At 36.2% G+C, this 13,080-nt stretch overlaps 1 protein-coding gene across 7 annotated transcripts in view; it reads left to right on the top strand.

The window, feature by feature from the left end:
* Positions 1 to 13,080, top strand: part of LOC587512 (protein MON2 homolog) — a 69,499-nt gene that overhangs the window by 12,792 nt on the left and 43,627 nt on the right. For all 7 annotated transcript variants that reach the window (XM_030973612.1, XM_030973616.1, XM_030973614.1 and 4 more), the window contains exons 6-15: positions 319 to 448; positions 996 to 1,105; positions 1,551 to 1,676; positions 4,120 to 4,317; positions 6,019 to 6,143; positions 6,764 to 6,894; positions 7,324 to 7,477; positions 10,209 to 10,483; positions 11,468 to 11,549; positions 12,823 to 13,016. In XM_030973612.1, coding sequence (XP_030829472.1) covers positions 319 to 448; positions 996 to 1,105; positions 1,551 to 1,676; positions 4,120 to 4,317; positions 6,019 to 6,143; positions 6,764 to 6,894; positions 7,324 to 7,477; positions 10,209 to 10,483; positions 11,468 to 11,549; positions 12,823 to 13,016 — 1,525 coding nt within the window. The remainder of the gene's footprint in view (positions 1 to 318; positions 449 to 995; positions 1,106 to 1,550; positions 1,677 to 4,119; positions 4,318 to 6,018; positions 6,144 to 6,763; positions 6,895 to 7,323; positions 7,478 to 10,208; positions 10,484 to 11,467; positions 11,550 to 12,822; positions 13,017 to 13,080) is intronic.

Raw genomic sequence — 13,080 nt, 5'->3', positions numbered from 1 at the left:
TGTTGATTTGCATACCAATACATTTTGTTTTGTGCGAGTTAGGATGTTGCAAAATTCAATTTCAAAAAAAATATTTGGAGAAAATTTTAGACGGGGCTTTTTCTTTGTTGAATGTAATGTAAGCATACTGGAAAGCGCATGACAATTTATATTTACAATGTAGTAGACATGATGATGATGCAAGTATGCAATCTGCTACCTAATTGGTTCATGAGGAAATTCAAGGATATTAAGATTACTTGCTTGTTTAAAGTGTGTTTTTGTGAAAAAGTCTCCTAATGAAATGATCAATTCCTTTCCTATCCTTCCATTCTTCAGGCTGTTGTGGTTTGCTTTCGCCTTCACTTCTCAAAGGACAACACGACAAGTAACACAGCATCTGCCATTGTCCAGCAAGTGATATCTATTGTCTTTGAGAGGGTCCTTGCAGAAGATGAAGCTAATGCAGGTAAGACCATAGGGAACCATACTGGTCAGTTGGTCAAGGGTTACGAGTGGAAAGAATCTGTAGTTTTACTGCAAGGGACGTCTATTGTCTTTGAGAGGGTCCTTGCAGAAGATGAAGCTAATGCAGGTAAGACCATAGGAAACCATACTGGTCAGTTGGCCAAGGGTTAGGAGAGGAAAGAATCTGTAGTTTTACTGCAAGGGATGTCTATTGTCTTTGAGAGGGTTCTTGCAGACGATGAAGCTATGCAGGTGAGATCCTACAGATCATATTGGTGAGTTGGTCGTTGGAGTTGGACAGTTGAGAGTATCTCCAACTTGCAACAAGTGATTTATTCTGTCTTTGAGAGAGTCAATTGAACCTAAAACTTTCATTTCAAAGATTCACAAACCAAAACAGATTGGCAGATAATCAAATTATAAGATAGAGCCTGTCTTTAAATGTTGTGACAAAGATTCAAGTGAAGGAATAATGTGCGTTCTTCAGAAAGGAGAATACAGAAAGTTTTCTTTATTTCAAAATTTACATGATTTTTCTTCTGTTTCAGATGGATCAGAGGTTGCAGTGGATGAAGAACAACTCAAGATTAGTTTAGGCAACCGAGAAGCCCCCAAATCACTAAGACCGTGTGCTAAGGATGCTTACATGCTGTTCCAGGTTTGTACTATACCTCACATAATATATAACAATCTTAATGTACTTATACTTTGCAATTGAACAGCATAAAGTCACATATGTTCACATGTATTTAATGATATTAAATATTTGTGGGAAAAGGAAGTCATTCTTTTTTAAGTTGACAATTATTCAATGGCTTTCTAATTCATCAAGGAACATTTTCTTTGTATCAATATGACAAATACAAAGGCATTATGATTGAAAATGTCCTGTATATAAAAAAAATGTTTGTAATACATGTTTGTATAAACTAGGAGGCACCACATGGATGGAATATTTATCTAGGCACTAGATATTTTTTTTTATCTTACAGTCAAAATATTTGATGGCCTTCTACATTCACCAACCATGAAAGGGAAAAAACATAAATCGGGTATTGTTCAAGATTAACCTAAAAAGGTTTTGTTTTATCTTCTTCCACCAGGATCTGTGTAATCTAGTGAATGGGGACCCACCGTGTTGGTTGCAGGGTATGACCACGATGACCAAGAAGTTTGGATTGGAGCTTCTCGAGTCTGTTCTCAACAGCTTCCCGCAGGTGTTCCTTAGGGTAAGAAATAGTAAAACTCTTAGTATATTAGTATACAAAAGTAAATATGGGCATAAGTGAATATGCACTGCATGCGCAGGTTAAAGATAAAGTTGAGTTCTGATCTTGCGATTGCAATGTGACAGAAACAGTATGGAATCGATCAGAAAAGTAGATTATGTAGCATTGAAGTATTGGTGTGTACTGCAAGGTTCTGGAGTCAACAAAATGATGAGAAATTTGGCCCAGTCTTGGTAAAGTAACAAGCACTGTACACAGAAATATGTATATGGGACTACACAAACATGTGGCATAAAAATCGGGCCTTATTTTTAAGCTGTTACTTGCCATATTTAGAATATGAAGGCATTTGAAGAGCCATGCTTTTCAGGGGACATTTGATGTTCTTCCACACTTGCATAATACCAATGATAATGCTCACAAATTATTTGTCACCTCTCCCAAGAACGCGACCTTCTCATTAAGTCACTTTCGGATAATGAACGTGACTTTTCAAGTTCATTAATTGTGACTTAACAGAGTGCTATGTATAGTCACTAATGCACTCACAAACATAAATCATTAACCATGAATCACTAATGACATCATTAAGTGCACAGTCAAACAGTTAAATGCGCACATCAATGTCCTTGCCCCTGCCATATAAAACTATGTGCTTATCATCGTGTCTTTACTGTTAAAGTGCCAGAGATACGCATACACACATCATAGCCGTGCATCATCATATTTTTGCAGGGTCACTGTGGTAGGAACAAATGCTGAACGGTAATGTGGTGCCATTTGACCAATTAGATTGCCTACATTCTTTGACCTGTTTTAAAATTAATACTTTTCTCCTGCAGCCAACATGCTGATAGATTGTTTTGAATAATGGTCATGCAATTTTATTCTTCAGGAACTTTTTTTTGTTGTGGGGGGGGGGGGTTGAAAGGTTGATTGGATACAGTGTAGGTAAAAGGAACAGCAGTGTCTCACAAGGTTTTTGAAGACTTTAATTTCATCCAAAATTTAACAAATTCTCATTGGATACTGTTGAAAATCACAAGCAGTGAAAACATCAGCAGTGAAAATATCTGGGTATCGATATGGATACTTGGGACTACAGAAATTAATGTCATTAGAATTTGGTCCATTGTTGTAATTTTTTTCTTGTTATATTTGTTAAGAGCAACCTCTCTTATAATAATAATAATAATAATATTGGATTCTTATATAGGTATTTAAATTAATGCGAAAGATCACAAATCCTCTTTCACCCTGACTTAAACTCGACCTTCTAGTATTAACTAGGCCCCTAATACTCTGCCATATTCAATCCAGCCTTGTTTGAAAGCAGAATAATCCTGAATAATTCATCTTTAATATACGGCGCTCTCTACCTGAGATCTTTATGCATGCAATGTAAAGTTGTACCAGCATTATGCATGTGTCAAATGAAATGTCACATCAAATAGTGTGGGGTCATAATTACAGAAACTCTTCATTTGTTATCCAATTAGAGAATTAGATTATCCTACGTACAAGCTGTAAACATGAATGATACACCTGATCACGATCAATCTTTCATGGTATCTCTACATCACCAGGTGCTTATTGGAATTGTTAAATGTCACCATAGGGACATAGCATTATCCGATTTGCACAGCTTTCTATAATGAGTGCCTTGTGTTTGTGCTAATGGATACACTTCCCATTAGGCATTTTGGATAATTGAAAACATACAAGGGGACTAGCCTTTTCACTTAGATGGTATGGCTGTCAACCATTATGCAGCCCTTCATATTGGAGTGAATATTGATATTGCACTTGTTAGTGCCCATTTATATTGTTTGATTTCAGCTCCTTGTTCGTTATTTTTAATGTTACAACTGTATGCTTATTAGTGGCAAACAAAAACCTTCAGTATGTCTTCATTTGAAGCTGTGTATTGATTTTATAGTACCGGGTGCTGATAATTTCTTTAATGATTTTGATAATGATGATAATGATAAGGATTATAATAATGAGTGATGATGATGACGATGATGATTAGGATGGCAATGATGATTAAAATGACGATTATGATTAGAATGACGATGATGATGATTAGGATGAAGATGATGATTAGAATGAAAAGTTGATTAGGATGATGATGATGATGATGATGATTAGGATGAAGATGATGATTAGAATGACAAGATGATTAGGATGATGATGATGATGATGATTAGGATGAAGATGATGATTAGAATGACAAGATGATTAGGATGATGATGATGATGATTAGGATGACGATGATGATTAGAATGACGATGATTAATAATGAGTGATGATAATGATTGATAATGAGTAATGATTATGACGAAGACGATGATGCCCAACACAAACTCACTGAGCATTTTAATAGAATTGCATTTAAGTTGTCTTATTTCTTCCTATCCCCTCCCCCTTTCCAAATCAACAGCACACCGAGTTTAGCTTCCTCCTGAAGGAGCGAGTATGCCCCCTCCTCATCAAGCTCTTCTCCCCCAGCTTGAAGCACCGTCAGGGGATGTCGGCCCCCTCAGCTCCAGTCAACCCACCAGAGAAACCCACCTTTCACATGAGTCTCAGGCTACTCCGAGTGGTGTCCGTCGTCATTAATAAGTACTACTCTCTTCTCGTAAGTTCATGGTTTAGTACTGTTGATACTGTTGATTATTATTGATTTGATATGTTTGAAAAAAAATGTTTCTGATTTGCTTCATCCCCCCCCCCCTGAAATTTGGTAAGTTGAATGTACATGTTTTTGCTCTTCCCTTGGAGCATAAAAATAGTTTCATTTGTGTATTTCTCTTCTTTTTTTTTTGGTTGCTGAGTTTTGGGAAACAGAAGGTCTAATATGAACTGATATTTCATTATAGAGCAGAATTCATGAACTTGAATCAAATAGAAAATGTAAGAACTTCATAAAATATGAACACTGCACTTGTCAGAATATCCCTTGATGTAAAGATGGCCATTTAGTCTCTGATTAGTTATTTAAGGTATGGACATTATTAGTTAAGGTCATGAATTTGGCATTAATGTCTTTCAATGTGCATCTACTGCTAAGCATTTAAAGACTTCAAGAATAGTTTCATGTACAGACAAATTCATTTCAATGGTTGCACATAATAGACTAAAGCAAAAGCCAATCTTGCCCTCCTTCTTATATACAGCGTGAAAGTTATTACTACATAGTTCATTCCTTGAACTTGCCATTTATTTCAAGGCCATTTTGTGTCAAACTTGTTTGTGCAAATCGCCCAAGGCATATGGATTTCATACCTCCTAGTCTTCAGAGATTTCTTATGTCTTTCCATATTGGAATTAAATGGAAAAGGAATACGTTAACAACGTTCAAAATATCTTGACATTTCCTTGCAGTGTCATTCCCCCAAGAAAGGATTTGGGTAGTTCATCACCAAATAACTTCATTTCAAAGAGATTATGTCAGTGAAAAATTCCACACTCCATAGCCTTCAGAGATTTCTTAGGTCTTCCCATATTGAAATTAAATGATCAAATCCTGATGCCCATCCAAATGGAAAAGGAATACGTTAACAACGTTCAAAATATCTTGACATTTCCTAGCAGTGTCATTCCCCCAAGAAGGAATTTGGGTAGTTCATCACCAAATAACTTCATTTCAAAGAGATTATGTCAGTGAAAAATTCTACACTCCCTAGCCTTCAGAGATTTCTTAGGTCTTCCCACATTGGAATTAAATGATCAAATCCTGATGCCTTTCCAAATGGAATTCATTACCAAACAACTTCACTTCAAAGAGATTATGTCAGTAAAAAAAAAAATATTGTGCATTGGGATTCGTAATAAAGGAATAGTAAACTGGGTATGATGCTAAAGTCCTAAATAGTTATTTTATTGTACTGTGATAATAGAGAAGAAAATTATTGTTTGAGATAAGAAAGCCATTGCATATCTTTTCTGTTTGTTTACTTTGTCTTGGTTTTTATTTCATCATGGTTCATGTAACTTGGGAAAATAATGAAAGCTTATCTAAACATAATAATAATAAAAATTATAGGCATTTCTATAGCGCCGTCTTTCAAGAAATTCTATTCCGAGGCGCATTAACTATTACCCTGGCTTTAGCCTAGCTGCCATTAAAGCACTCCAGCATTTTTAGGAATTAATTCCTGCCAGGTACCCATTTACCTCACCTGGATCGAGTGTGGCAAAGGAAGATTAACGCCTTGCCAAAGTACAATAAAAAATGTGCTATTAACAGAATGATGCATTTATGAAGTAATCTTGTTACTAATGTGATCTCATTACTAATGCATTGAACACTGATCCTTTTCCTATTTTGTTTCTGCAGATGACAGAATGTGAGATTTTTCTGTCGCTATTGGTGAAGTTCATGGAAGGAGATAAACCACTGTGGCAGAGAGTCATGGCACTAGAAGTCTTACACAAGATCTGCTCACAATCAAAACTGTTAAGGTGAGAAGAATAAGTAGTAGATTAAGTCTGTTTCATGTTCAAGAAACAGCTTTTCATTTAATTCTAGGGTTTATCTACATTTCAGCACAAATTGTCTAATATTGCTTGTTTGGCTTTTCCTAACCTGTTATATTACAATACATGTAATATGGTTTCTTACTGTCTCTTGCAGATTAGTTATTTAACTTGCAGATGTGTTATTTAATTTTATAATGCGTTATCTGATTTGCAGGGCAAGTCAATCAATCGTTCACATATTCTTATCCTCTGATTCATGTGCATAAATCTCTTTTCAAATTAAAATCATATTCAAATTGCAAGTTAGGAGTGCATTAGTAATGGAAGTAAAAAAAAAAATGGTAACATTTTATATTCACTTAGTTTAATGCAAAATACTGAAAAGATGTGTCTTGGTTAGTGAATTGAGAGTAAAATATTTAAGAGATATGAGTGGAAATTGCTTAAAAACAGGAGGTGCTACTTGCAAAACTTGAAACCCTCTCTACAACTTTTAGGCCATGACAGAAAGGAAATCAATCTCTACATTGAAATATTGATGTCCTACTACCAGTGCTCTGTAACATTGTGTATCCATACCGTGTCATTATTTTTATTTTCAGGATGTTCTGCCAATCTTACGATATGAAGCCTCATTCCACCAAGATCTTTGCCAACATAGTGAACGCCCTTGGAGTCTTCACGCAGTCACTCTTCATAAACCCTATCACCGAGAGACAAAACAGTAATTCTTGTAAGTCACAAAGCATTTTTTATTATCAACACAGCATCTCACAAAACAGTCATAAATCCGAGTACATGTAGTAAAATTAACATGTGTTTCAATGCTTTTCAGGATCTGAATATTAAAAAAAATCATCTCTTGCAAGTTTTTCTTATTGTTGTTCTAAATTAGTTATATTTACCTGGTTCATGCCCGCTGGAAAGTGATTGATAATTATTGCATTGTGTACTTCAAAACTTTATTAGGTACCTTACATATTCTTAAGACCTGATGATTTTGTGAGAATTAAAATGAATTGCAAGCTAGGGATGCAGTATTTAAAGAGATGGATGAATTTGTCTAAAAATTTGCCAGGATATGTTTATGTGGCTATAGTGATGATTTCTGCAGACCAATACATGTGTGTATTGTTATTATGATATTTCTCTTTTTGAATAGCTGACAAGTCCACAAAGGAGACTGGTAGCACATCTCAGAGCAGTACTGGAAGCTCACCTGCAGCTAGTATACACCCCCAAGCTGCTTTCACATACAAGGGGGTTTGGATACCACTCATTCCTGTAGCAACATTAGGCACATCAAAGGCTTTAATGTAAGTGATCTGTCATATTGTCCAAATGTTCATCTTTTTTTTTTTAAAGGTTGGCTTAAATTATGTGGCATACCATTCCAATAATTTGTCTTGTTATAGCAATAATGAAATGAATCATTCTATCTGTAGTGCACTGCCATTTTCTAAAGAAGGTGACAGAAAGAAAATGTTGACTGTATTTGTAAAGGGTACCCTGCTTTTTTAGCATGCGCATGACTTCATTATCTAACTCGAGTTGAGATTGTGTGCATCTTTCATTCCAAGCAGTTAGGTTGTGTGTGATGGGCGCTTATACAGCCTCAATGAGAGTTCTTATAATTAATGAAAGAAAACATGCATCAATTGTTTTATACTACAAAACTCCTAAATCCTTGTTATTTGGTTTTAAAAGGAGTTCTGGGAAGAGGTGAAAAATAATTTGTGAGCATTATCATTGTTATTATGCAAGTGTGTCAGAACATCAGGTAAAAAATGTTGCCTGAAAAGCATGGCTCTTCAAATGCCTTCATATTCTAAATATGGCATGTAACAGCATAAAAATCAGGACAGATTTTTATGCTACATGGTCGTGTAGTCCCATATACATATTTCTCTATACAGCTTTAAAATAGCAAAAGTGACACCTGTTTATAAGAAAGGACCTAAAGATGAAGCAGGAAATTATAGACCTATTTCAGTATTACCTGTTCTTGGGAAGGTTTTTGAAAAAATTGTAAATAATAGGCTTCTTGACTTTCTTGAAAAAAATCATGTATTATATGAGCACCAGTATGGCTTCCGTAAAAAATACAGTACAAAATTGTCAATGATAAATTTAGTTAACACTTTGAGGAATTCAATGGATGAGGGAAGAATCACACTTGGGATATTTGTAGACTTTAAGAAAGCATTTGATACAATTAATCATGATATTTTATACAGCAAACTTTCACACTATGGAATACGAGGAATAGCATTACAGTGGTTTAAGGACTATTTTTATAGAAGATTTCAATTTGTACAGTACGGAAATGTAACATCTCCCATGCTGCCTTTAACATGTGGTGTACCGCAAGGCTCTGTCCTAGGCCCAACGCTTTTCCTACTTTATATTAATGATATGCCATTTGCTACACGTTACTTTAACTTTCGACTCTTTGCGGATGACTCAAACTTATTCCATACATTTCCTGAAGGGCAAAAAGAAATTGATATGACTGAAGTGAACACAAATCTTCAAATTGTTTCAGACTGGTGTAATGCTAATAAACTGACAATTAATTTACAAAAGACGAGTTATATGCTAATAAGAAACCAGAGACGGCAGATTAATGTTCAAGGGCAACTGGCTATATCAGAAGCTGAAATAATAGAAGTTGATTCTTCGCTCTTTGTTGGGATAAAGATTGATAAACACTTGACTTGGAAATCCCACATACAAATGGTTAATAAATGCATCAGACAAAAAGTAGGAATCCTCTTCCGCTTACGGCATTTTGTGCCTAGAAATATCCTAGTGTTGTTGTATAAAACCTTTATTCAACCTCATATATCATACGGAATTGAAGTGTGGGGGAGCACTTACAAGTCTCACTTAAATTGCATACTGTATACACAGAAGATGGCCATACGGACAATCACATTTAGCCATTTTATGAGTCGTTCAGCACCATTGTTTTACGAGTTGAAAATCTTAGATATTAACAAGTTCTATGAGTTGTCTCTATGTACATTTATGTATGACCTAGTACATAATAATTTACCTCACTGTTTGACGGATTATTGTGATAAAATTGAGCATAGATACAATACAAGGAAAAGAGAAAAGGGCCATCTACGTATACCACTGTATAAAATAACACAAGGCAAATTTTCAGTAACTTGTGTAGGAACCCGATTATGGAATGAACTTCCCGATGAAATCAAAAACAAAGGGTCTAGAAACACTTTTCGTAAACATCTCAACGATTACTTGATGAATAAGTGATTGAATTATGCAAGTACACATGTATATATTGTAAATAATCTCCATATTACATTTTTGTTGTTTTTTTTTGTCAAAAAAATGCAATTTTTTGTATAAATAATCTGTAGATACATGTATCTATGACTTTTAACCTGGTATATCCTCTTCATAATTATATTTGGAGTGTAGAAATTGTGCTACGGTATTACTCAACATGTATACTTCTACTGTCAAGTTTTATTTTTTGATAATGATATATTTATTTTTGCCAAGTGTGTGCTAAGAACAGGGGCCAGACTCGACTAGCACATGTGCTATTATTTGGCTCCTTTTCATCACCTTCTATATTCTATGAGAAAAGACATATGTCTAGCATATCAATACTTTGTTAGGTTTTTCTTTAATATGATCTATAATATTCATTTATGAACATGTACCATTCACGATGTATTCAAATGTTTAATCACTGATGTTATTGATGATGAATAAATAAAATCAAATCAAATCAAATCAAAGCTTGTAACTTTACCAAGACTGGGCCAAATTTCTTTTCATTTTGATGATTCCAGAACCCTTCAGTACACACCAATACTTATATGCTAGATGATCAACCTTTTCTGATCGATTCCACCCCGTTTCTTTCACAATGCAATCGCACGACCGGAACTTAACTTTATCTTTAAGATTGGTTCACATTATCATTGATGGCAAATAAATCCCAAATTTAGTGTAGCACACACACAGAGTTTAAGCGCATTTACCTTTACATTATTTTTCTTTTCTCAGAATGGACATGTTAGAAAAGACAGACGCCCCTCCCATCCCAGACGGCTACGCCATGTCCGTATCCTTTGCGTGTCTCCTGGACGTGACCAAGAGCGTCTCATCGGTCGTCACCTTGGAGCTTGAGTCGGAGGAGAAGAGGGTGGACAGGGAAGAGAGAGAACGAAAGCGGAAGGAGCAAGGATCAGTTCTAGCGGAGGAGGAGGAGCGAGAAGAGGAAGAGGAGGATGACGACAGGCCTAGGAGTGTAGACAGTGTGCTAGCTACAGTCAATACAGGTTGGCAACCCCTTTTAATAAACCTAAGCCCAAGATAACAAGATAACTTGAGCAAGAGTCAATGGAAATTGCCAGTTTTACCTAAATCAAATGCTAATCAACAAATGTTAACATTCCCTTAACTTTTTGTGTAAGATTTTTTCCCCTTGAGACCTGACCTAAGCTATGAAATTATCTGTTTGAAGCTAAGAGGGCAATAAATGGAAGAGAGTAATGTAATAATGTCCATGCATTGATTATCTAGCATTGCATTATGTTTTGTCAGCATAATTCTCTTCTATTGTATTGTATTGATAGAATCAACTTTGTTTGTTTTTTCAACTTTTTGAAAACTTACCCAATTATGATTGGGTTGAAATTGACTTGAGACGCTTTTCATGTGAAATTTATATTGTCTCTGATGTAATAAAATGATGCTATTTCAACAAGATACACCTCTAAAACACTTCTGCTTTCAAGACAAATTGAATGTCAAATAGCGCCTACAGCCATACAATGGTAGCTGCGACCATGAAAATCTCAGAATATGTAGTTGTGATATTTAATTTCCAAATGGGAATAACGGGTCGATATAGTCAAGAAACATTGTTTTATATGTGTGTGTGTGTGTGTATTGGGTTTTTACAGACGTGTATCAATCAGATATGATTATTTACGTCTGGGACCGACCTTTAAACGTCACCATCCGAAAGACGTGACTCAGTTTCGAACCTGCGTCCTCGGCTGAGGACGCAGTCCTCAGCCGAGTTTTATAGTTAAATTAATATTTTGACCTTGAGAGGGAGCTATACTACATAAAGAGTTAATTATTTACAATGTTTTCACTTTAGACTCGATTTCAACCGTGAAAACGATCACTGTATATTGTAGGATTGCATATGCTTCCATTATGTTCATTTGAACCAAATTCATGACCCCATACCTTAACTTTGTATTACCTTTAAGTTTAGCGCAAGCTTTATAAACCCTTGTTGTTTTCCACAGATCTGAAAGATCTTTGGGTTGAGATGGTGAATTCTTCATGGTGTGGTGTATTAGCTGCTCTCTCACTCCTCTTAGATGCATGGTAAGTAGCACGGATGAATCCATCTATAGCTCTCCTTAGTAGACAGTCTGCACCTTTGGAGGCGTTACATTTTGGGTTGTCTGTCTGTACATTCCGTTCTCGTCAACTGATCGAGGGATTCCCGCTAAACTTAGGTCATGTGTATATCTTACAGAGCTGATGAACTGATTAGATTTTTGGGTCGCGAGGTAAAAGGTCACAGGGCTCATTATGTATGCAAAAATAGCTTGTGATCGCATTTTATGATTTGCACTGCATATTTTTATATGAGGCTTGAAATTAAATGCCATGTAAATGAACAGTACAAAAGTGAATCAAACATAGTAAAAGAAATATGGAGGCATTTACCATAGCTGTAGAGGTCTTGTGGGTCTAGTGGTTAGACATCAGACAGTCGATCACAAGGTAAAGGGTTCAAGCTCCTGCCACTTCACTTACGTCGTTTGGCAGGTCACCCATCTGCATTAGCCACACTTGACTTGGGTTTAAAGAAATAGGGTACTTTTATTGGGATTACTGCCCTGAAGTGCACCGTGTGCTTGTAACATTTTCGAGAGCTAAAGCAAGTGCAATAATTTTCAAGGCTCTTGGGAAGGGCATAGTAGAGGTGTTGTGGACGAGTGGATATGTCACCGGACTGTGGATCACAAGGTCCGCGGTTCAAGTCCCACCGCGGCACTAATGTCCTTTGGCAAGACATTGATCTACATTTGCCACTCTCCACCCAGGTGTTAAATGGGTACCCGGTAGGATGCGAAAGCTAATGTGCTTAGATTAGCAATTGTGCGCTTGTAAAAATGACGCCTGGCTGGAATGCTCCCCAGGGAGTGGAGAATGTGCATACATTGTGTGCTGATAAGCCTTGAATCCGATGACCGGGGTAATAGTATATATATCTGTAAGGCGCTTTGATAGGGCCCTCCTGAAAAAGCGCCATATAAGAAATAGTTATTATTATTATTATTATAGGAACTGTCCAAAAGGACATCAACTCATGAAGGCGGAGTTGGCACCCTTTTGGCTCCAAACAGACAATATCATGTTCTAAACGAGAACAGAATGTTATATCATTATTACTATAAAACTCTCCTTTCTTTGGAAGGACGTAAGAACTTTGTGCCATCTTTTCAGAGCCATAAGGACATGAACTCATGAACACAGAGTTAACACCCTTCTTGCCTTTAAACAGACGATATCATGGTGTGATATGTTCTAAACGAGAACAGAGTATTATGTCATCATTACTATAAAACTCTCCTTTCATCACCTGCAGTACCGACGAAGCAGCGACGGAAGCCATCTTGAAGTGTCTTGAACTGTATGCTAGTCTGTGCGGCAAGTTAGGTCTGACTGTCAACAGGGATGCATTTGTGACTGCTCTCTGCAAGTCCTCCTTGCCACCTCACTATGCCCTCGCTGTACTCAACATTGCTCTACCAACTAGCTCGAATACCAGTACCCCTAAAGGTATAAACTTGAATTCTCTTCTATGCTTCAAAGACAAGTGTTTTTTGTGTGAAGATTAAACGTT

This window comes from Strongylocentrotus purpuratus, unplaced genomic scaffold, assembly GCF_000002235.5.
Source record: "Strongylocentrotus purpuratus isolate Spur 01 unplaced genomic scaffold, Spur_5.0 spur5_scaffold_6, whole genome shotgun sequence".
In the NCBI taxonomy this organism is placed as follows: Eukaryota; Metazoa; Echinodermata; class Echinoidea; order Camarodonta; family Strongylocentrotidae; genus Strongylocentrotus; species Strongylocentrotus purpuratus.
The sequence above is the reverse complement of the archived record's forward strand: the minus strand, read 5'-3'. Positions and strand labels throughout refer to the sequence as shown.